The sequence below is a fragment of the Emydura macquarii genome, unplaced genomic scaffold (genome assembly GCF_026122565.2).
Source record: "Emydura macquarii macquarii isolate MOO-44397 ecotype Brisbane River unplaced genomic scaffold, CSIRO-AGI_Emac_v2 contig_3328, whole genome shotgun sequence".
Taxonomy (NCBI): Eukaryota; Metazoa; Chordata; order Testudines; family Chelidae; genus Emydura; species Emydura macquarii.
In genome coordinates, this window is record NW_027133465.1 from 7474654 (window position 1) to 7496317 (window position 21664).

The following is a 21664-nucleotide window of genomic DNA, read 5'->3' on the forward strand; positions in this document are numbered from 1 at the left end:
TTGCCTAATATTGCAGGGTAGGAGGATAGTGGAAAGCGAGCGAGGACATGGACATTAACACCTGCTTCGGTATTGTCTGCTTTCCTTGTAGAGGGGGAAGCCAGCTGGTCCTCCGTCTCGAAAGACTAAAGCAGAGGTGCTGGAAGATATCCTACTAACCATGAGAGGCAACATGAACATCATAGAAGTTCCACTAGGTATTTCCCCCCTGCATTTCTGATCGCTACTGTTCACTTCCGTGCAGAGGTTGTGATAGGACAGACCCGTGCAGATGGTGGAAACATCTGCATTGTGAAGTATTTGAAATTAAATTTGTGCCAGTAACTGGTGCAGGCCAGTGGCCAAGGGCAGTGGATTTGGAAGTCGTTACCTATGTTCCACCCCTGATTTTCAACGGTGACCTTGGAAATGTCACTTCTCTGCCTCAGTTTCCCCATCCCCCTAGGAGGTGCAGTCTCCTGTAGATGTTGACAGCACTCAGCATGTTACAGAATCTGACCTGCTACAGCCAGGGGGCGCACAGCCCTCCTGGATATCTGGGAGGCTGGTGAACAAGGAACTAACCATGGACTAGGCCCTGCTGGCATTTGTTTCCTCAGACAAAATGGAAAAATGGCTTCCCAGAGTAGAAAAATACAAAATCCGGTAGCCTGGAAGTTGCTCTGTTAGTGACGGGATTGTACCTCACTCAGGTGGTTAAACACCACACACACAAAGCAGAGGCACCGGCAGAGCCCTTCACTAGCTTGTGTTAAAGTTTCCATTCTAAAGTCCATTTTTTTAGGTTTTACAATAGAACAATAACTTAGAACAGGGACCGCCAAATCAAGCCCTGTGATCGACCTTTACACCCCTCCTGGCAGGCAGTCACCCCCATTTGACAGATGAGGGAAAGGTAAGTGACTTGTCCCAAGCCAGAGGAGGAGTTAGGATTTGAACTCAGGCATGCCAAAGACCCAATCCACTACCCACGCCATTTAAACACCTCTATCTCCAGAGCAGAACCTCTCATCCGAAACTCCACTTTCTTCTTTTGTGCTGCCAACGCATCAAAACCTAACACAGGAAGAAGAGTTCCTGTTTGGAAGCGATTTAGTGAGTGAGGTTCTCCAGACTAGGTAGCTGATGTCCAGCTATCTATGGACTAAGCCAGTTTTGCTGTATGGGCCCAGTCCCTGTTGCCTGTAGTAGGAGTTGTGGCTGAGTTCAGAGCATAGGATCAGACTTGACAGTGCTTTCCGTGGCGGAGAAGGGAGGGAAGCAGGAAAGATTAAAGTAAGAGTAAAATTTTAAAAGACCAATTCCAGGAGAAAGAGAGTGAGATTGTGATTCTGATCTTCCCTAGCGTCTGTTTTGCGAAAGAAGAAATCCAGCACGAAGGAGTATCAGGAGGCGCTGATGCTGATGAAGGAATTCCACAAGAAGTACAAGGCTGCTTTGGTGACATCCAATAAGGCGATTTGCAGGGAGAATGGGACTGTACCGGCACCAGTTCAACGCCCCGCTCAGGAATCTTTGAGTAAGATCAAGGAAAGTAAACAAGACTCTCTGACTCAGGATATTGAGGAGAGCAAGAGCCTTAAACATTACCTCTCTGTGGAGAGAAGTCCATCTCCTAAGAGAAGCGTAGTGACATTTGCTTTGTAAACTTGTCTGTGGAGAACGGGAACTTCCAGCTTCTGTGTTTCTTTCTAGATCTATTTTTTGGAGTTAGTTTTATAACGAGGTTAGTGCACTTTGAGTAGCAAGGGTTGAAAGTGCAGCACGGTGAAAAGGTTTGTGTGTAGCGTTCAGCCAATCTCAAGCTGCGACTTCCCTCTTCAAAGGCTAGCACAGTTGTGCTCTTGCATCCATAGTTACAGCTGCAAGCAGTGAAATAAACAAACAGCTCACAGAACACATGGTCAGTTATTGCCCGGCTACTGCTACCTGTGAGGCATCTGCCTCTGCAATGTGGTTACTAGACAGAACTAGGAATCCTTGCAGGTGTTGCGGGCACCTGTCATGCTGCAGTGATTGATGGGGGCAAGTGTAGCAGAAATCCTTTAATCACAGTAACATCTCACACAGGGCGCAGTTTAATGACAATAGATGGGTAACAGCAAGGGTGGCTGAACACACTCGCCCATCAGCCTCGTGGTAAAACGTGTGTCTGTGATCGCACAGTATGTGGGGGTGCGTGTGTCCTTTATAAAGTGGTGAAAACAGAGGGAGGGGCAGCAAATCGAGCTGGGTTCACATCTGTTGCCATAGTAACCTCAGGTCATTTTAACAGAGCGTTAATTATTCATGCCTGGTTAAATTTGCATGGATGAGTTCTCTTCCCATGCTCCTTTCATACTCCCCCCTCCCCACCTCAAAATAACCCGTCCCCAGGGATTATGAACCTAGGAGACACATATTAACGTACTTGTATTTCTAGAATAGACTACGCGAGGGGAGGATCCACGCCACGTAACGGGATTATTCGGAGCTAAGAATAGATAAGAACTCAAGACAAAATATTAAAATACGCATTTTCTAAGCAAAATATTACACTGCAGCACATTGTTTGGCATGTTTGCATGGGTCACACCTGTAGCATAACTCTTCACTCAGGCACCCATTTATGGGTTGTGTAGCACATCTGCCCCAGAGCAGCAGGGGGCCTGGATTTGTGGCGGGTGTGAAGCTGGTATCCTCTTCATTACTAAGGCAAGTGTAGTAACTCATCTGACTGCTGGAAGCTCATCTATAATTCAGATTTGAAAATAACAGTTCTTCTTTGAAGGCTTGCTCATGGCCATTCCCAACTTAGGTGTGCGCGCACCACATGCACCGGTGCCGGAAAATGTTTTCCCCCTCGGGGTACCTGTATGAGCTAGCGCCCCCTGCAGCAGCACTCACATGTGCCCGCATATAGGCATCACTGGCTCCCCTCTCGGTTCCTTCTTGCCACCAGTGACGGTGCTCGAACCGCTCTTGCCTTCACAAGTTCTCTCACTGAACTTAGTGGTTTAGTCTCTGTTCTAGTGTACAGTTCATTTCTTAGTTCTAGTTCATTAGTTATTAGAGTCCCAGGGTTGGGGCATGCCCCGTTCCCCGGAATTTAAACCCTGAGTTTCGTGAACTTGGTCCTCTCCAGACTCACCGGGCCCCCCTTCGAATCCATGGCTTCGTGCTCTCTTACATACCTGTCCTGGAAGGTGGCCATCCTGGTGCTATTACATCTGCCAGGTGAGTGTCCGAGATCAGGGCGTTGACATCAGAACCACCTTACACGGTGTTCTATAAGGACAAAGTCCAACTACGCCCACACCCAGCCTTTTTGCCTAAGGTAGTCTCTCACTTCCACTGTAACCAAGATATTTTCTTACCTGTCTTATCCCAAGCCTCACAACTCCAGTGAAGAGAGGCGTTTGCAGTCTCTCGATGCGCCACAGGCCCTGGGGTTTTACATCGATAGAACTAAACCTTTTTGCTGGTTGATGCAGCTCTTCGTGGCAGTTGCAGACCGAATGAAGGGGCTACCGGTTTCTTCTCAGTGTCTCTTGAAATAGCTTACAGCCTGTATCTGGACCTGTTATAAGCAAGCTGGGGTCACAGCTCCGGTGGCCGACAGCCCACTCAACGAGCGTGCAGGCATCATCTGTGGCCTTCCAGGTGCACATCCCTATATTGGACATCTGCAGAGCAGCTACCTGGTTGTCGGTGCATACCTTCGCGTCCCACTATGCCTTGACGTAGCAAGCTCAAGACGATGCTGGCTTCAGTAGAGCGATGCTTCAAGGGTCACATCCATGAACTCCTGCCTGCCTCCGGAGACACTGCTGGTGAGTCACCTAAGTTGGGAATGGACATGAGCAAGCACTCAAGGAAGAAAGAACGGTTACTTACCTGTAATTGTTATTCTTCGAGATGTGTTGCTCATGTCCATTGCACGCCCGCCCGCCTTCCCTTCAGTCACAGTTCCAGCAAGAAGAAACAGAGGGAGGGGGAGCCGGCGGGGCCTATCTGCAGGCGCGTGTGTGTGCCGTCGCAGGGGGCGCTAGAGCTGGCTCGTACGGGTACCACTAGGGGAAAACGTTTCCTGGCACCGGGGCATGTGGTGGGGAATGGACATGAGCAACACATCTCGAAGAACCAGTTCAAGGGAAGTAACCGTTCTTTGCCAGCCATTCGCTCCTAACCCGTGCAAGCACATCTGCTGCTGAGGTCAGCTCGCTTGGAGTACAGCAGTAGCCCCAAACGATTTAAAAAAAAAGGTTCTACACGGCTCGGAACTGAGAGCTAGGAAAACAATGCGTGGGTTTTGTCAAAGGCCACCCATCCTATTTAAAATTAAAGCCCCTCCCTCCACGCCAGAGGTGCACGGGCATTGCTATGGAGCACCACTGTCAATCTTGGTTTCAGGACCACCCCTTGCTCCAGGGGCTAAGGAGTGGTTACCGAGCCTGGTGCTCTAGTGACAGTCTATATTAGACAGCAGTTGCAATCTTCAGCAGTGTGACTGCCTGAAGGGGCTGCGTTCGTATCTGGACTCAAGTAGTTGGTGAAACACTCGTCAGTGCAAGAGGAATTTAACTGTCAGAGGCCAATGTTGGACAGAAAGGACGGGGCTTGTGGGGAGTGACTTTTGAGGAATGATGAAAAACAGCCCAGTGGTAGTGCGGGTCAGATTCATCGCTGACGGAGGTCCAGACAGCCGGGGCGAATCTGCCTAACCAAAATCGAAAATGGTGCGAATGCTCAACGTGTGCAGCGGTGGAAGACTGTAAACCCCATGGAAGGGGAGGCTACTATTTCCCTTTGGCCATCCGAGACTACACGACTGCATCCAGGGCTGGGGTCCCCGTTGGAAAGGGGCTGGGGAGAAGTTGGAGGGGGCACTGACGAGCTATTAAAAACTCTGAGGCACAGCTGTGAGACACGGAACAAGCACAATCCTTTTAGCTTCTCAAAAGAAGGGGGAGGGGGGACCTAATTACCGTGGATAAAGACCTTCACTGAGACGAGGGCAGCTATGAAGGGTTCTTTCAATCTAGCAGAGAAAGGTGTAACAAGGACCCGTGGCCATTTGCAGCTTGAGGGAGACAGAACCTATATATCTGTGGCTGGGCCAGCAGGGGAAAGGAAACCTTGGCCCGTTAAGATTGCACTCCCCTAACCTCCTTATGGGCTGGGGGAAGGGGAGGGGAACGCTGTGGCTGACCGGTTGGACAGAAGCTGTACCATAAGACTGTTGGCTCCCACAACAGCAAGGGAAGGTTTAAAAGTGGCCCCGGCTCTGCAGCGCAGAAAAGCGCCCCCTGCCCTGGGGATCAGAGGACCAGGTTTCTGAGCTTTCCTGGGGGCATGCTCGGTGCTTTTTGCAGGTTGGTACCTTCCTGGAAGGGATGCTTTAGTCCAACAAATTACAGGGCTGGAGGCAGGGGTAATCGGGTGAAATGCTATGGCCTGCGTTAAGCAAGAGGCCAGCCCAGATGATCCAAAGATCCATTCTGGCCTGGGATTCTATACCTTAGCCTAGGCAGTGTACCAATGGCCCAACGCCAAAACCCCCCTCTCCATCTCGCCTGCAGCCGCGGGATGGTATCATTACTGCTGGGCACTAGCAGGAGCTCAGTAAAGTCTGTCTTTAATTCTCCTTCCACCTCTGTGAAGTTACCCTTGCATAGCCAGCAAGCTTTCTTGTTCTCCTGGGTATTGCTAGTGGTGATCATAGCCTAGCTCTGACTAGAGTGGGAGCAGGGTAAGACGTTTGAAAACGCTAGCCCTGAGATATGTGGAAGCCACAAACCTTGTCTGCACTACAGAAAATGTTGCACGTTGTTTCCCAGCAGGGTTCACAGAAGTTCAGCTCTTCTGCTGTTAGCAAGGGGAGGGGTTCCTAACACACAAAGGCAAAACTTGCTGGCTGGACTGATGCTGTCAGTGCATCAGCCCCACCTTCAGAGCTCTCATCTGCAACTTACCAAGTGCAGGACAACCAGGCACTCAGCAGCATTTCCCTGCAGCACTGGCCAAAGGGTTACTCAGGTACTTGAAAAACATGTTTTGTTACAGCAAACGGGAATGTTCAGCAGCTGGTTTCTTGCATACCATTCACTAGCAAACTTATTTAGGCAGGGGCTGTAACATGCTAGAATAGCCAGGGACAGGCTTGCTAGTTTTCACGTATAGCAACTTCAGAAAAACCAGGTCATTCACTGTAAGAACTTTGTTTTATTCTATTTTAACCTCTGCCTTTGTCCTGGGGTTAGAGCCCTCTTCTCTGCTGTTAAAATGTACAAGATATTGTATGACTGACACAGTTGTAGGTTGAGAATTTTTCACTCTGCTTGAAATAACAGAAGCCACAGTATGATAGAACCATGTCCCCACATGTTATTTTACCCACACATTATACACATGCAAGTAAATAAGCTTTAAGTAAACTCAGATGTGTTTTATGATGTTCTGATGAAGCCACACTGGTTTAGCTGAGACCCTAGATGACTTTGTCTTTTACTGCACTGGTTTTTGAATAGCAAGTTGAGGATACACCAAAGCACAATAATTTAAAGCATATTGGAAAAAAATGTAACAACATCTATATTTGTTTTAAACAGTTTAACAGTAAATACCAGAAAACCAGGCATACACATGAGCTCATCAGTTAAAGATTTTTTTTTCTTTGCATAGTGAATAGGTAATTCTATATCCATTTGATGCGCTGCAGTGTTTTAAAGATACGGGGAAGAAAACAGTTTGCATCAAATTCATCTACAACATGGAGAGAGATCATTCCGGCTTGTGAGCTACAGTTCAATCAATGGACGTGGCAGAGTTTTGAGCTGATTGTGAAGAGCTATCAAAGATCCTGTAAGCTAGATCAGTGACTTTCCGGACCTTCATGTCCACATGCAAAAGCTGAACAAGGAATGGCCTTTAGTTTTCATCTCTTGTCCCCTTTAAAAATGGGAAAGGATGGGTTGTGATGAAATATTTCCCCACTGCACAGGACAAGCTCCTTGTCAACCTTTCACTTGAAAACTATGAGATGGCAAAGAGGTCCTGAAAGTCCAGCAGAGAGCCCTGCAGGGTTATCCTTGATGCATGGCTAAAGGCCAGGTTTTAAAATCAGTTATAGTCTTTAAGGCTTCTACCTCCCCTTTGCTCTCATGGGCAAAATACAAAGCAACGCTTGTTTAAGCTGTACTTCATGACTAATCCATACTGCATGTACAATACCATTTGAAGAAAAAATACTGACAATATAGGACAGCGTTATACAATCATCTTTTGCACAATCCATTCTTTTGGCACTTTTCCTTCATTTGTTTACTGATGTCTGTGGTCACAGACCCCCCAACAGAACTTTAATACACCTTTCCCATGTAGAAATCTCCAGAGTCAGAGTTGGTTTTCAGTCCTGTGGCATCTTTGGCAGATTCAGTCATTCACCTACTAAATAAATCCCCTAACTGCACCCCTTGTCACAAGGAAGTGCAAAGCAGTGCAATTACTTAACCAGCAACCGGGCCCCACAACTGTGCCCATTTTACCTTACAGGAGGGCAGTAAGGTGAAAGACTTTCACATTTTGGCAGAATTGGTACATGCCTGCACCTTCACGCAAACTGCAGGGATTAGGTTCAATCCCTTAAAGAATGTTAGATCAGAAAGGAGGAGGATGCAAAACCATTTCCAAAATATAGATATTTTTAATAAATACTTGTTTTTGTTTGAGTGTCTCCATACATGTGGAGATCTTTGACTCCATCCATGGTTCTGATGTCTCTATCGGTGTTGCTGTTTTACTGATGTGTCTCAGATGGCATTCAGTGGGACAAAGGAAGTGTAAATTTGACCTTTGTTTGCTGGGAACTTCTGTTGTTTGAAGTGAAGTTGTATACAGTCCCCCCCCTTTATTTTTACACAAGCTTTCTAGTAAATAATAAAAACACTGTTTATGTCAAAGTGGTCAAACATTCTCATCTGCCAATCAATTAATTCTCCAGCCTCCCAAGCCAACTACACACAGAGATGCACAATGTAGGCATCTGATCCAAAGCTCAGCAGAGTTAGTGGAAAGACTCCCACTGACTTCAGTGGACTTTGGACCAGGTAGTATGGACCCAGTCCTGCTCTCACAACTTCAAAGGGAGTAGGATTGTGCTTATTTTAGCAAATTGGAAACTGTCTTTTTGATCTTTAAAGCAACTAGATGGAGGATAAAATTATAAATTGCAGTTTTCTTTTAAGAAAGGCTAAAATTAATCGACTAAAATCCTGCACGCTGTTTTGTGGACAAGTACCCTTTGAATTATTATTAAAACCAACCCTGCTACATTACTTAAAAGATGCTACTGCATGCGAACAGGAATACCTTACTTAAAAAAGTGACAAAGATTTTTAGGATCCACCGTTATTCCACATGAGGATCCCAACATCAAAGGCCTCCTTAAATAAATACTGATGCAATGGACCAGCCACTGTAAGGTCCAGATTTGCACCCACTGACTCAATGGGAACTTTGCGATTAGTTTCAGGGTCTGGGGTCAATCATCTCACAGTTTGCAGAGTAGGGCCCTTGGTGTGAGCAACCCGTGGATAATAAAGGATGTAACAGACATTCTAGAAGGGTTCTTTTCTACCAACGCTATGTAAGCTTGAGGAACCACCCTAACTGAGGCAATGGCTCCTGCACTTCCACTGAGATGCAGATTTAAAATAAAAAAAGAGAAAATTAACATGAAATTAATAAAAAACCCACAAAACAGGACACTGGCTTGGGGTGGGTAGGACTCTCAAAGTCTCATTCTAAGTTGATACATTCAGCTTGTAAAACCCACATATCTGAGTTTCTCAAAAGTTCCTTTGTTTTAAAAAAGGTAGCAGCCCAGTCCTAAGAAGCCAACAGGGAGGGGCACAATGAAGGAGGAAGGAAATTGAGTAAGGAAGCCTATTTCAAGGCATTCACTTGGGGCGGAGGAGGTTGAAAGAGAGACTAGAGAGGGAAAAAAAAAATCAAGAATACACGTGGATAGTGTAAGAAGTTTTAGCTCAACAAAAATAAAGGAAATTCAGGATTAGAGACTGCTCTTCCATCCTGAACTTACTCTGCAGTTCATAAGTACTGATGAGGTCAAATTCAACTCTCAGTTACTCACACCCATGCAAACCCACTGACGTCAATCAAGTCAATAACTCATCAGTTTCCTTCAAATTCACTGCTGGCTTAAATGAGTGCAACTCATGTCAAGTCACTGGAGCTGTACCTCTTAAATCAGCTGTGCATTTGGCCCAGCGAGGTTGCAAATGTGTAACTGAGGGCAGAATTTCTTCACCAACGAGGGTCCAATAATACCATAAGCCATGAGCTACACCAGTTAGGCACAGCAGTCCAGGTCTAAGCGAGCGTGGAAAGCCAGCATCAACTTCCTGGCTTCACATATTAGTTTAATACCCAATAGTTTGTGTGTGTTAGTACGAGATATATATTATGTCATCATTACTACAAGATTTCTCAAAAAGAAAGTGTCGATCTGTTGAAATACAGTATTTAAAATATATAAATTTTATCCATTAAAATATACCATTTTCTTTTTCTAAAAAAAATCCAGTTTAAAGCAGTAAAAAGCTTCAGGGTCCTTGGAGTTATATGAATAAATGGCAAAAGGGAGACAAAACCAACTCCTTCATTACCAGGAAAGCAAACCATTCATCATCATTTAAAATGGAAGAAGAGAGCAAAAGACACTGGACGAAAGGTTAATAGATGAACAATTAAAATCCCTTTACATCAATCTCATTTGTATGCTGCATTAAAACCTCCCTGCACGTCACAGCTGCTTGGTGTACTGCTGGTGCAGTGTATTTCAGGTAGCTCTTTAAAATTTTTGAGCCTGTTACTGGTGGTAATCAAGAAAATTATTTCACTCAGTGAAAAAACTAAGGACAGATATGAGGTGGAAGGAAGAAATACAGAGGTCCTCTGGGAAGGAAGCACGCCCATTAACAGTCAGCATGGACATTTAACTTACCTAATGCATTGATCTATATTCCTTGCAATTGGTCCAAGAGAAAAAACTAACACACTCCATGAAACAGGCAGACAGACAGACTTCACCAGATTGTGGCATTAAGCTCAACAGTGAAAACCCTGTGGGAATTCTCACTTTGAAAGGTCTTCACATGATGATTGCCACAGGTGGGGTGGAGAGCGCTTTCTCCACTGGATAGGGTACTGGCCTAAGTCGAGAGTCCTGTAGTCCCTGGCTACCTACCTCTACCACCTCTACCTCCCTGCATGACCCTAGGCCAGCTGAAAGGCTGATGAAGTGCCAAATGACAGGATGCCACTGTTTTTTGAGAGCCCAGCTTGGGATATCTAGGGCCAAGAGTTTTAAAGATGCTGAGCACCCACAGCTCCCAATGACCTCAACTGGAATTGCAGGTGCTCAAAATTAGCAGCTGCTTTTGAAAATGTTAGCTTTCACATCTGTGAAGTGAAGATAATGGATACTTACTGCTACAAAACGCTTTGAAACCTATGGGTAAATAGTGCGCTAAATGCTAAGTATATTACTATTACTGCCATGCACACATTCCCCAGCCCAGCCATGGCTGATTTATGCCTAGGGATCCTACGCTGCCAGTGTCAAACGGATTTATTTTGGTGGCTTTCTTTATTACTGATGCTTCTCTTCCCAAATGCCCACGATGAGTAAAACAATGTTTATTGGTCTCACTTTCATTCCCAACTACTGTCTCAGAATGGAGGTGGCAAAAAAGCAGCTCCCTTGTGTTTCCAGATGCCACCCAACGAGAGTGGGTTGGAAATATTCACTTTGCCTTTTCATTATAGTTAAGTTTTCTGTGATGTGACCAACATCTATTAACTAGTTTTCTACAGAAAATGCATTGTTAAATCCATAGTTTGCATGTTTCCTACATTTCATTTGGCCTCATTAAAATAACCGCTGATCTACGCTGTCTAATGTATTTAATTTATTGTGCCCCTGGAAGGCATGTTACTGAATTATATCCACTACCAGTGTGTCCATTTCCTCCTTATTCACTAGGACTAAAAGGAGAAACCATGACTCACCTTCATTCTTAAGTGGTCCCACCCATTGTTGTAAGTTATGACAAACCAGGGAGTTTACATCACTATGCTGTAACTTATGGTCCATTCATGGTATCTGTCTGCAGCATAAGGAAGAGAGTGAAACAGGCACAGGAGTGGGGTGTTGGTGAGAAACAGCCTAGATAGCTTAATGTAAATGTGTTTTCAATCCCTAATTTCTGTCTGACATGGTGCTGCAAGCTGGACACTGGATTTATAAAGTCATTATCATTGAGCTCATATACTCTTGGTATCACATTGCCTTAGCAAGATGGCCACCACCAGCATTTAACTCAGAAATGTCACCAATTACAGTTAAGTATATTTCAACATATATGTGGTGAGGATCAGTTGTCTTTCAGACTGATTGACAAAAGGAGACAGGTGAATTTTTGTTTTTAACCTGCAAGGACCCTGGCTTCAACATGAACTGGATTTAAAATGTCTGTCTTACCATCAAAAAGAAAAGAAAGGAATTGTGGATGGAAGTATGACAAGAAAATAGTTCTTCCTATAGGATATTTTGATAAACCTTGTGTCCTCTACAAAAGATAACATTGTCCGTAAGTGCTACTTTGCACCAGTAGTGCTCTTTGACCGCAAGAGATATTGATCTACTCTTCCTTTCCGCCTATCCACTGTCCTGTTTTCACTGTCAAAAATTCGCTGCAGTTGTAAGGCCAGCCTCCTGTCTTCCTCCTCCTGCTGCAGCTTCTGTTCCATCTCCCTCACTAAAGGATCATCTGTGGCCAAGCCCATCTCGCCAGCTGTCTGCCTCAGTCTTTTAACAGAACCATTCTGTTCCAAATGCTTTGTTTTACAGTTTCTCTTTCGCCCCCGTCTCAGTGAAGGGGGCTGTTCGCCAATAACGTTTTCAACAGAATTGCAGGTGCCGTTTTGTACTTTGATCAATTCACTGTTGTTCAGGTATTTAAGCTGCTTTTTTCCTGCTGTCTTGACAGAAACTCCTAGTGTACTGTTTCCTGGCAGCGCTGGGTTGACTCCAACTATTCTTCTGGCCATTATTTTTGCCCCGACACTAAGACAAGATTTGTCCAGATATGAATTTGTTTTCACATCAGACCCATCTGAAAATTGACTGTTCAGAGAGGTTCCATTTGATCTTGTATCTAATTCAGAGGAATTGCAACCCATTTTTAAGGCCTGTGAACCTTTTTTCTTGTTACCAGCCCTTTCGAGCTTCACTTCACTGATAGAAGGAAAATAATCTAACTCTGTGTTTGTGTGTGCTGCAGTATCAGGTGGTATTTGATCATTTAACATTCGTGGCTGGTCTTTACTGGAATTAATAGAATTAGCAATGTCAGGAACCAGAAAGTCCTCTCCGGTCTCTGAAGCCAGAGATGTAAGGGTGGCCTTACAGAGAGTCTTTTTGATCTGGCGCTCCTGAAATATTTGCTCCCATTTTTTCAGGATTCTGGGACTGGCTTCATAGGTGGTTGGTTTCTGCAGGCTTCGGTTCAGGTTCCTTGGAGTAGACTTTATAATCAAAGGACTCAAGACTTTTCCATCAGGAAGTCTCTTTGGAGGAGTGCATGGTGAGCAGACAATAGGTTTGAAATGATTGAGCTCTTCTGAGATACTGTCATTGCTCTCAGGGCTGATAGATCGTTCCGGCTTATGCAGGGTTGAGAGTGACGAAACAGAGTTGAAAACCAGACGCTTTTCTGCTGTCAAATCTGGGGCAGAGAGACAGCGATTGTTTTGGGTGGATGACAACACTCCAACGACGGGTGTCGATGCACTGGTCACTGATGTAACCTGTAAGACAAGTCATCGAGTTTAGAAAGTTGGTCATTGTAGTGATCTAAAAAGAGGGGCCAAAGAAAAACAGATGAATCTGCAAGAGATCAGAAAATTTTGCAGATCACTTAAACAATTAACTAGACCAGCAGTTCCTAACCTTTAAGTAATTGTACCTGTTTATCAGGCCAAGAGGTCTGCTGTGCCAGCTCGCAGCCTCTGTCACCTTCTTCCTCTCTGGCCACCAACTTCATGTTCATAACAAGCACTATGTCCAGCCTGTGGGCTGAACCCTGCAGTCCTGCTTGCCTTTCATTCAGGTGTACACATTCTAATCTGGAAAGCAGCCTGGGTGCCCCAGGTCGTACAGCAAGTCAGACTGTGGGGAGAATGCTGCTTGGGATAGAGTAAGTGACCGTGGCTGGTTACAGCACACTACATAGTCAACAGGTAAGCAGGGTGCACTAGAATTCAGTAGTGGCTGGCTCCCAAATTCATCCTTAGCACAAGGGCATCAAAAGAAGGGAGAGTGGTCAACTGTAGTGGTGGCAGAAACTTGAAGTACAGGAACAAAGAGAGGTTGATAACCACAGAACTAGACTAACTCAAAGGAAATTTTCCAAGGGTTGTGGTGGATTCTCCATCACTGGCAATTTTTAAATCAAGACTGGATGTTTTTCTACAAGATCTGCTCTAGGAATTTTTTTTTCAGGGGGGGAGAGAAATCCTGTGGTCTGTGTTATACAGGGGGTCAGACTAGATGATCACAATGGTCCCTTCTGGCCTTGGAAGCTATGACATGCATATTAGCAGCATGATTATACTGCAAGGGGCACGTTGTTTAGAGCAAGTAAACTCAGACATTTTCTTGTCATTACCTGATTTATAATAAATGCTTGATCCAGGATTTAACACACTCTTATTGCAAAAAGCAAAGAGAAAAAGCTGCTCAGCTGACTCTGAATAGGGTCAGTTAAACAAATCCTTCTGTGCATTATCTGCATAAAAAGTGTGGTTTTCCAGTTTGCTAGTGGTTAAACAACAATGGAGCTGGCAGCACACACTCCTTAAGAGCAGCATGATCAGTCACATTCAAAGCCATTACTAACACCGTTACATTTAGAAGTGTGAGGGTGTATAACTATAAATAATGCAGAGTAAAAATGTAAATGACAGTTTTCCTTTTCAAAGTCCAGGTGTTTTTATGTGGTGGTTAGCCCCTGGCACTGGAATGGCCTTTCTTTGATCAGCTTAGAGAGATGATCTTAACAAGCTTATGTTTCTGGAGTTAATACAGGTTGGAATATCCTTTTAGTGGAGCACTTGTTCTCTGGACAGGTCCACTCACACTCTACTTAAAAAAAGATCTGGGAGCTGGGAAGGCAGGTCAGTTTTACAATGCCTCATTCTGGACTTGATCCAACTCCCATCAACTTCAGTGGGAGTTAGATTAGGTCAGAGGTCCTTTTTCAGGACTATGGCCCATGGCTGTGACCTCAGAGAGGTCTATAATACTTTGGACCTCGTCAGTCAGACTAGTCAGGTCATCTGAGCAGGACCTACTGAGGATCTCACCATCTCGTGAGCAGGATTCCCCCCACCAAAATGGCTATTCCAAGGATTCCTTAGGCTTCCAACAGCTATTGGATTATTAGCATGATTTTCTTCCAATTGTGGGATGAAGCAGGACCTGAAGAGAAGCTGATTCAGTTCAGAAAGTGGAAAGTCCTGCTAAGGGAAACAGATGCAGGCAAAAGAGGGATGGTTTCTTATCCCTACTTGAAAGAAGTGAGGTACTGGGCAGAATGATGTCACCAAGATCTCGGGCCAGACAGGGAGATGTGGAGGAAGAATGTGGAGCTTCCCTTTGGGGACTGGATGCGAAGACTCAGAAGGATGTAAGGTGCAGCTGGAGGAAGGAAGGCTGTGGAGCAAGGGCTGAGTCAATGGCTGCAGAGGACACCCCATCCCCATGCAGGAAGACTCAGCAGAGTGTGGAAGGGAGGTAGGAGAAGAGCCAAAGGGCCATAGGTCTCATAGGCAGGTTCTGCCACTGAAGCCCTTTGAAATATACCACATCTCCTACCTTGACTGGGCTAGGCCTTCTGAAATGGACATGAGGGCTAAGTAACACTGACCAAATCCACTGGGCTCACCTGCTGAGTGAGAGCCAATGGTGAGCAGCGCACAGGCCAGATTGCACTATATGCTGCTGCTAGCCACCAGGAGCCGCAGGTCAGAGAGGCATGACTGCAAAGAGGCAGGAAACGGCCCAGTATGCGGCGATTAGTAGTGGAGTTAAAAGCACAGAGAGTGATGTCATCAATTGCATCTGTTGGGGACCCATACACTGGGACTGAGGTGTTCAGAGTCTCAGAAATAGTGCAAAGGAAGAAATCTGCCTATGCTGCCTCCAACTGAGTAGGAGTAGCCCAGTAATTAGGCTGGAACAGCAAATGGACATTTGCCTGAGCAAATTCTGGGTTGGATTTTCAGAGGTGCTTAGTAGCCACAACTCTTACTGAAGCCCATCTGTGCCAAAGGTACTCAGCACCTCTGGAAGTCAGGCCTCCTGTTCTCCTTCTGCTCGTCCTGTTACACCAGTTAATTAACAAACACTGACCTCCCCGACTTCAACAAGAACAAGACTAGATCAACTGTTCCTAGAGAGGAGATATTAATCAGTGATGGCAGACAAGAAAGGAGACAGAGACCAGATCAACAATGATAATTTTTGCTCCATTTTAAAACTGATTTGCAAGGGGTGGAGCATGGAATAACTTTTTACTAAAATGCAGAGTTTAAAAAGTAGTTCAGGAGTGGAGTGGAGACAGTTTATTTCAAGCTAGTAAAAGTTTGGTTTTTTTTTAAACAGCCAGTGAATCAGGTTTGAAAAGAAATCCGATTTACAAAAAAGGAGGTGGAGTGCCCTTCTAATTCTGTTATCACATGCTGCTAGCGAAAATTTGTGTGTGGTCCATTTTTCTTTTCAATTACTTCCAACCTGGACTGGCAGTCAGCTTGTGCTGTTAATTGTAAGGGATTAATTAGCTATACAGATTTAACATCACACCTCTGCTGACACAATTTTTAAAAAATACATAGCTAGATATATCTACATCTTCAAATAACTGTCACTGTATAGCCTCCAACATTTCTACATACAAACTTCTCCCTCATTGGATGTAATATTTTCCCCAAAACATCTGGTACCTTTGTTTTGTTGGCTGGGGCTGATCTCTGCCTGCTCTTTGATCGATCTTGAATAGTGTCATTGCAACTCTGACTCCTTTCCAGCTTGGAGGTCAGGTTCCTAAAAATCAGGGATGAGTAAAACATTAGACTATATATTAACTTAAAAACAACAAATTTAATGGCACCATCAAGATGTGCATGTAACGCAATCCGCTTATCCGCACCAGTTAGCTGCGACATGCAGAAGGTAGAAGTAGCCACCAAGGCAGAAAAGACAGTTACTAACCTTCTGTAACTGTTGTTCTTCGAGATGTGTTGCTCGTGTCCATTCCAATTAGGTGTGTGCGCGCCTCATGCACGGTTCCTGGAAGGTTTTTCCCTTAGTGGTACCCATAGGGTCAGCTCTGGAGCGCCCTGGAGTCGCATGTCCATGGTGTCTTATATAGGGCCATGCCGACGCTCCGCCGCCTCAGTTCCTTCTTGCCGGCAGACTCCGACAGAGGCGTAGGCAGGTGGGTCTTGGAATGGACATGACCAACACATCTCGAAGAACAACAGTTACAGAGAGTTAGTAACGGTCTTTTCTTCTTTGAATGCTTGCTCATGTCGATTCCAATTAGGTGACTCAAAAGCAACCCCTTAGGCAGCGGGGGACGGAATTCAACGAGACACTGATTGCAGAACGGCTCTGCCCACTGCTGCATCCTCTCTGGCTTGTTGAATGATGGTGTAGTGTGCCGCAAAAGTATGGATGGAGGACTACACTGCTGTCCTAGATTGGGATCTGGGCTAGGAAGGCTGCCGAGGTCACTTGGACACTTGTAGAGTGGGCTGTCAATGCAGGGGCCAGCATGTTTGCCAGGTCATTGAAGGTCTTAATGCATGATGTAATCCATGACGAGATTCTCTGGGAGGAGACCGGGAGCCACAAAGAGCTGGGGGGGGGGTCTTCTTAAAGGTTTCGTTCTTTTGATAAAGAAAGCTAATACCCTCCTAACGTCTAGGGAATTAAGTCTCTGTTCGTGGCTGCTAGCATGCAGTTTGGAGTAGAAGACCAGAAGGAAAATGTCCTGATTAGGAAGACTGAACGGCCTGCTACCCATGGGTGAAAGGCCGAGATCACTGCTAGGTGGACCTTCAGCGAGGATACTGATAACCTGTGATGCTTGAGGTGTAACAGATAGTCTAGGATAAACGGTATTGATGACACTTCCAGAGGAATACCTTTCTGCCAAGACCAGAGGGAGAACTTCTTCCACTTTGCCAGATAGGTAGCCCTTGTGGAGGGTTTCCTACTTCCCAGAAGGATCTCCCTGACCTGCTCTGAACACTCCATCTCCTGCTGGTTCAGCCATGGAGCTTCCAAGCTGTGAGATGTAGGGATTGCAGATTCGGGTGATGAAGACGGACCTGATCCTGCATGATCAGGTCTGGCATTATGGAAGACTGTTGGGGCCTCCACTGAGAGCTCGAGCAGAGTGGTGAACCAATGCTGGCGCAGCCATGCTGGGACTATCATAATCATCACTAACTTGTCTCTTTTGATGTTCAGAAAGATCCTGTGTACCCAGGGGTATTGGCAGGAAGGCACAGAACAGATGACCTGACCAGGGAATGCGGAAAGCATCAGCTATTGAGCCCTGACTGTGGCTCTGGGAAGAGCAGAACTGCACACATTTCCTGTTGGACTTTGTCGCAAACAGATCTACTTGGAGGAATTCCTCCCCTTTGGAAGATATTGTTCACCACATCCGGGCGCAGAGATCATTCGTAGGTAGATATCAACCTACCGAGGAAGTCCACAAGCACATTCTGGGACCCTAGAAGGTACGAGGCTTCTATATGGATTCTGTGAGCTATACAAAAATGCCAGAGGTCGAGGGCTGCCTGACACAGGAGAGAGGAACGAGCACCAGCCTCCCTGTCCATTTATATAAAACATCGCTGTTGTGTTGTCTGTTTTTACTGCGATGCATTTGCCCTCCAGATGTTCCCTGAAGGCTTGACATACTAACCATACTGCTCTCAACTCCCTCACGTTGAAAGGAATGGATAGGTCCTCGTGTGACCACTGCCCTTGAGTTCTCAGCTAGCCCAGAAGGCCCCCCAACCTGAGTCCGAAGCATCGGTTACTAGGGTCAGGATGAGATATGGGCTTGAAAAGGGGAATCCTGCACAGACCACTCCCTGGTCTAGCCATCACCAGAACGAGACCAATAGTGGTGCCGGGATTGACACTATCTTGTCTATACAATCCTGAGAGGGGCAGTAAATTGATGCCAGCCATGCCTGCAAGGGTCTGAGGTGTAGCCTGGCGTACTGAACCACCTGAGTGCAGGCTACCAGGTGGCCCAACAGTCTTAGGCAGGTTCTGACTGTGACCATAGAGTAACGATTCCATTCCTCTATGCTAAAGAGAATGTTCTGAAATTGAGACTCCAGAAGGAAAGCTCTGGTTTGGTTTGAGTCTATAACTGCCCCCTATAAACTCTATCCTTTGTGTGGGAGTAAGGACTGATTTTTGGGTATTGACCAGAAGGCCCAGACTGGTGAATGCTACCTTTATGAACTCTATGTCTGACTCCACCTGTTGGCTGGAGTTTCCCTTGACAACAAGTAGTCCAAATATGGGAAGACCTGAATCCCCCTCTTCCTGAGGAATGCAGCCACCATCACCATGCATTTTATGAAGACTCGGAGCAGCTGAGAGGCCAAATGGTATTACTGTAAACCGGTAGTGTAAACTGTTGATCATGAATCAGAGGAATCTCCTGTGTCTTGGAATGACCGACACAGGGAAACACACATCCTTCAGGTCGAGGGTGGTATCCCAATCTCCTGGATGCAGGGAGTGGATGATTGACGCCAAGAAGGCCATTCCAAACCTCAGCTTCTTTATGAATTTGTTGAGCTTTTTTAGGTCCAGGATTGGTCTGAGACCACCTTTGTTGGCTTTCAGAATTAGGAAAAACAGAGAATAAAAACCTCTTCCCCCCTAGCTCCAGAGGAACCTCTTCCACCCCTCCCAGCTTTCGGAGCTTCTGCACTTCTTGAATTAGAAGTTGCTCGTGAGAGGTGTCCCTGAAGAGGGATGGGGAAGGAGAGGGGCATGAAGGTGGGAGTTGAATTAGACTGAGTATCCCAGTTCTACCGTGCGTAATACCCACCAGTCTGAAATAAGCTGGGACTAACGCATGGTAGAATTGGGATAAGCGTTTTGAAAACAACAGAGGTGGAGAATCCAAGTTTTGTATTGGTACGCATCTTCAAGCACACCCACACACTCAAAAATTTTGTTTTGGGCCTGGAGGCTGCTTTGTGGGGCCCTCATTGGGGCCAGATGAGGACTGGAAGTGCTTTCCCTTATTGTTTCTGCCCCTTCGGTGACTAGAATCCTGCCTTTGATGGGGCTGGTAAAATCGGGGGAGTGACTGCAGCTGACAATGCCTCCTCTGGGCGCTGGTGTGTGCAGGCCCAAGGACTTGAGGGTGGCCCTAAAGTCCTTTAAACTGTGCAGTTTTGTGTCAGTCTGGTCCAAGAACAGCAACTAGCCCTCAAAGGGGAGGTCCTGCATGGTCTGCTGGACCTCATGGGGAAGGCCCGATACTTGCAACCACGAGCTGCGGCGCATTGATACCCTTGATGCCATAATGCAGGCTGCTGCATCTGCCGCATCTAGAACCCCGTAATAACGCTTTTGCTGTCGTCTTACCCTCCTCTAAGAGGGCTACAAATTCTTTCTTGGATTCAGCTGGAATAGACTGCATATTTTTGGATGGACCCCCAGGTTTTATAGGTGTATCTGCTTAGGACACCCTGTTGATTCACCACCCGGAGTTGCAGGCCACCGGTGGAATATATCTTCCTGGCAAAGAGGTCCTATTTTGGCCTCCTTGTCCTTAAGTGTAAGTCCCTGCCTCCCTTGCCTTTCCCTCTCTTTGCAGCCGTGACAACTAGGGAGCTGGGAGGGAGGTGGGTATAGAGATGCTCATAACCCTTATCAATAGCTTTTATCAGGACAAGGTCACTCTCGATAGGCCTGATGGGGACAATATGTTGGTCACTGGGTCCACTCCTCCCTCAGAGATTTCCTCAACCTAGATGCCTAGGTTTTGTGCAACACGGCGGAGGTGATCCTGGTACGCCCTACTATTCTCCACCACTGGTTGTGGAGAGGTGACCGCCACTGCTTCGTCTGGTGATGAGGATGATGATTTCCTTAATGGGACAGATTCCTGTCCTTTGGCACCCAGGGGATCTTGGGGTGCCAGACAATCGGTCTCCGCAATGGTGCTGGCGATGTCAGACTAGGTACCAACAGAGGTGCCGTACCCAGGCTCAAGATCTTGCTCAGTATCGGTATCAGTGTTGGGTTGAGAAAAGGTCTCTGACCTGGCCTGGAGGAAACCACTCCCCGGCCCCAAGGACAGGGACTTGTCTGGACTGGAGCACCTGGGGCTTGATGGAAGGCCCATGGGGTCCAGAAGGACCACTGTGATGGGGCCTGCCACTGTGGGAGCCATGGCATGGCAAAAAGGTGAACATCTCTTAGCCTCAGTACTGACTCGTCCCGGTGCCGGCTCCTCTGCAAGGTGTAGGACTCTGCCTCAGAGTCAGATCCCAACTTTTTTCTGGGAGACCATGGTGGCGTGGTGCCCCTCGGTGCCGGTGACCAGTGCCAGGGTGATGGTTGTCAGGACATTAACACAGGCTTCCCTTTGGAAGGCACCGACCTGCCTTGCACTGGGGCTACTGCCTCCGGTGGTCTTTCCCAGGACTGTGGCTGCTGTGGCACTGTGCTCTCAATGAGCTCCCTGGCCACTTCAGATGTCTCCGGGTGGAGGGTAACTGAATGTCCTACGCTTCCTCCAACTCCCTGGAAGGGGGAGGTAGTCAGCGCCAGACTCAACGGGCCCCTCTCCGGGGCTGGAGTTGACAGTGCCGCAGATCTGGGAGTAGTGCCCAAGTGGCCTGACACGGGTCACACCACACTATCACTCTTACGCCCCGATGGTTTTGGCGCGGGCAAGCGACTCCTATCTGCTTTCTTGTGCCTCTTCCTGGGGACAGGTGAGTGAGAGTGGTACCGTGTGCTCACGGTCCTCAGCGCTGGCGACTCCTTACAGTGCCGAGGGTCTCGAGAACTTGAGCCCTTCCTCAGCACCGGGTCATGGACAGAGGCTGGAGCGCTTCTAATCAATGCCGACGTGCTGGGTGCCAATTCTGATGGATGGGTGAAGAGCCGCCTCCATTAGAAAGAACTTCAACGTCTAGCTTCTGTCCTTCTGAGTGCGAGGACGGGACCCTCTGCATTCTGTGGGTTGCACCTTGACATAGACTTCTCTAACGAAATACTTAACTATTAATACTAACTATTTACAGGTACAATGGAACTGAAGCACTGGGAGAAGAGAACCCTTGCAGAGCAAGAGGCGATGGATTCCAGACGACTGTCACAGGCGGTAAGAAGGAACTGTGGAGGTGGAGGGTCGGCAGGGCCCTATATAGGACGCCATGGACGTGCAACTCCAGGGGGCTCCAGAGCCGACCCTACGGGTACCACTGGGGGAAAAAACCTTCTGGCAATTGTGCACAAGGCACGGACACACCTAAT

General features: G+C 46.7%; 2 protein-coding genes across 2 annotated transcripts in view; one reads left to right on the forward strand and one right to left on the reverse strand.

The window, feature by feature from the left end:
* XRRA1 (X-ray radiation resistance associated 1) overlaps positions 1 to 2619 on the forward strand; it is a 35179-nt gene extending 32560 nt beyond the window's left edge. The window contains exons 17-18 of the mRNA XM_067533196.1: positions 92 to 197; positions 1346 to 2619. Coding sequence (XP_067389297.1) covers positions 92 to 197; positions 1346 to 1647 — 408 coding nt within the window. The 3' untranslated portion in view covers positions 1648 to 2619. The remainder of the gene's footprint in view (positions 1 to 91; positions 198 to 1345) is intronic.
* Positions 2620 to 5530: 2911 nt separating this feature from the next.
* RNF169 (ring finger protein 169) overlaps positions 5531 to 21664 on the reverse strand; it is a 47423-nt gene continuing 31289 nt past the window's right edge. Inside the window, exons 5-6 of the mRNA XM_067533200.1 lie at positions 16069 to 16168; positions 5531 to 12873 (exon numbers count right to left, since the gene is read on the reverse strand). Of these exons, the coding sequence (XP_067389301.1) occupies positions 11662 to 12873; positions 16069 to 16168 (1312 nt within the window). The 3' untranslated portion in view covers positions 5531 to 11661. The remainder of the gene's footprint in view (positions 12874 to 16068; positions 16169 to 21664) is intronic.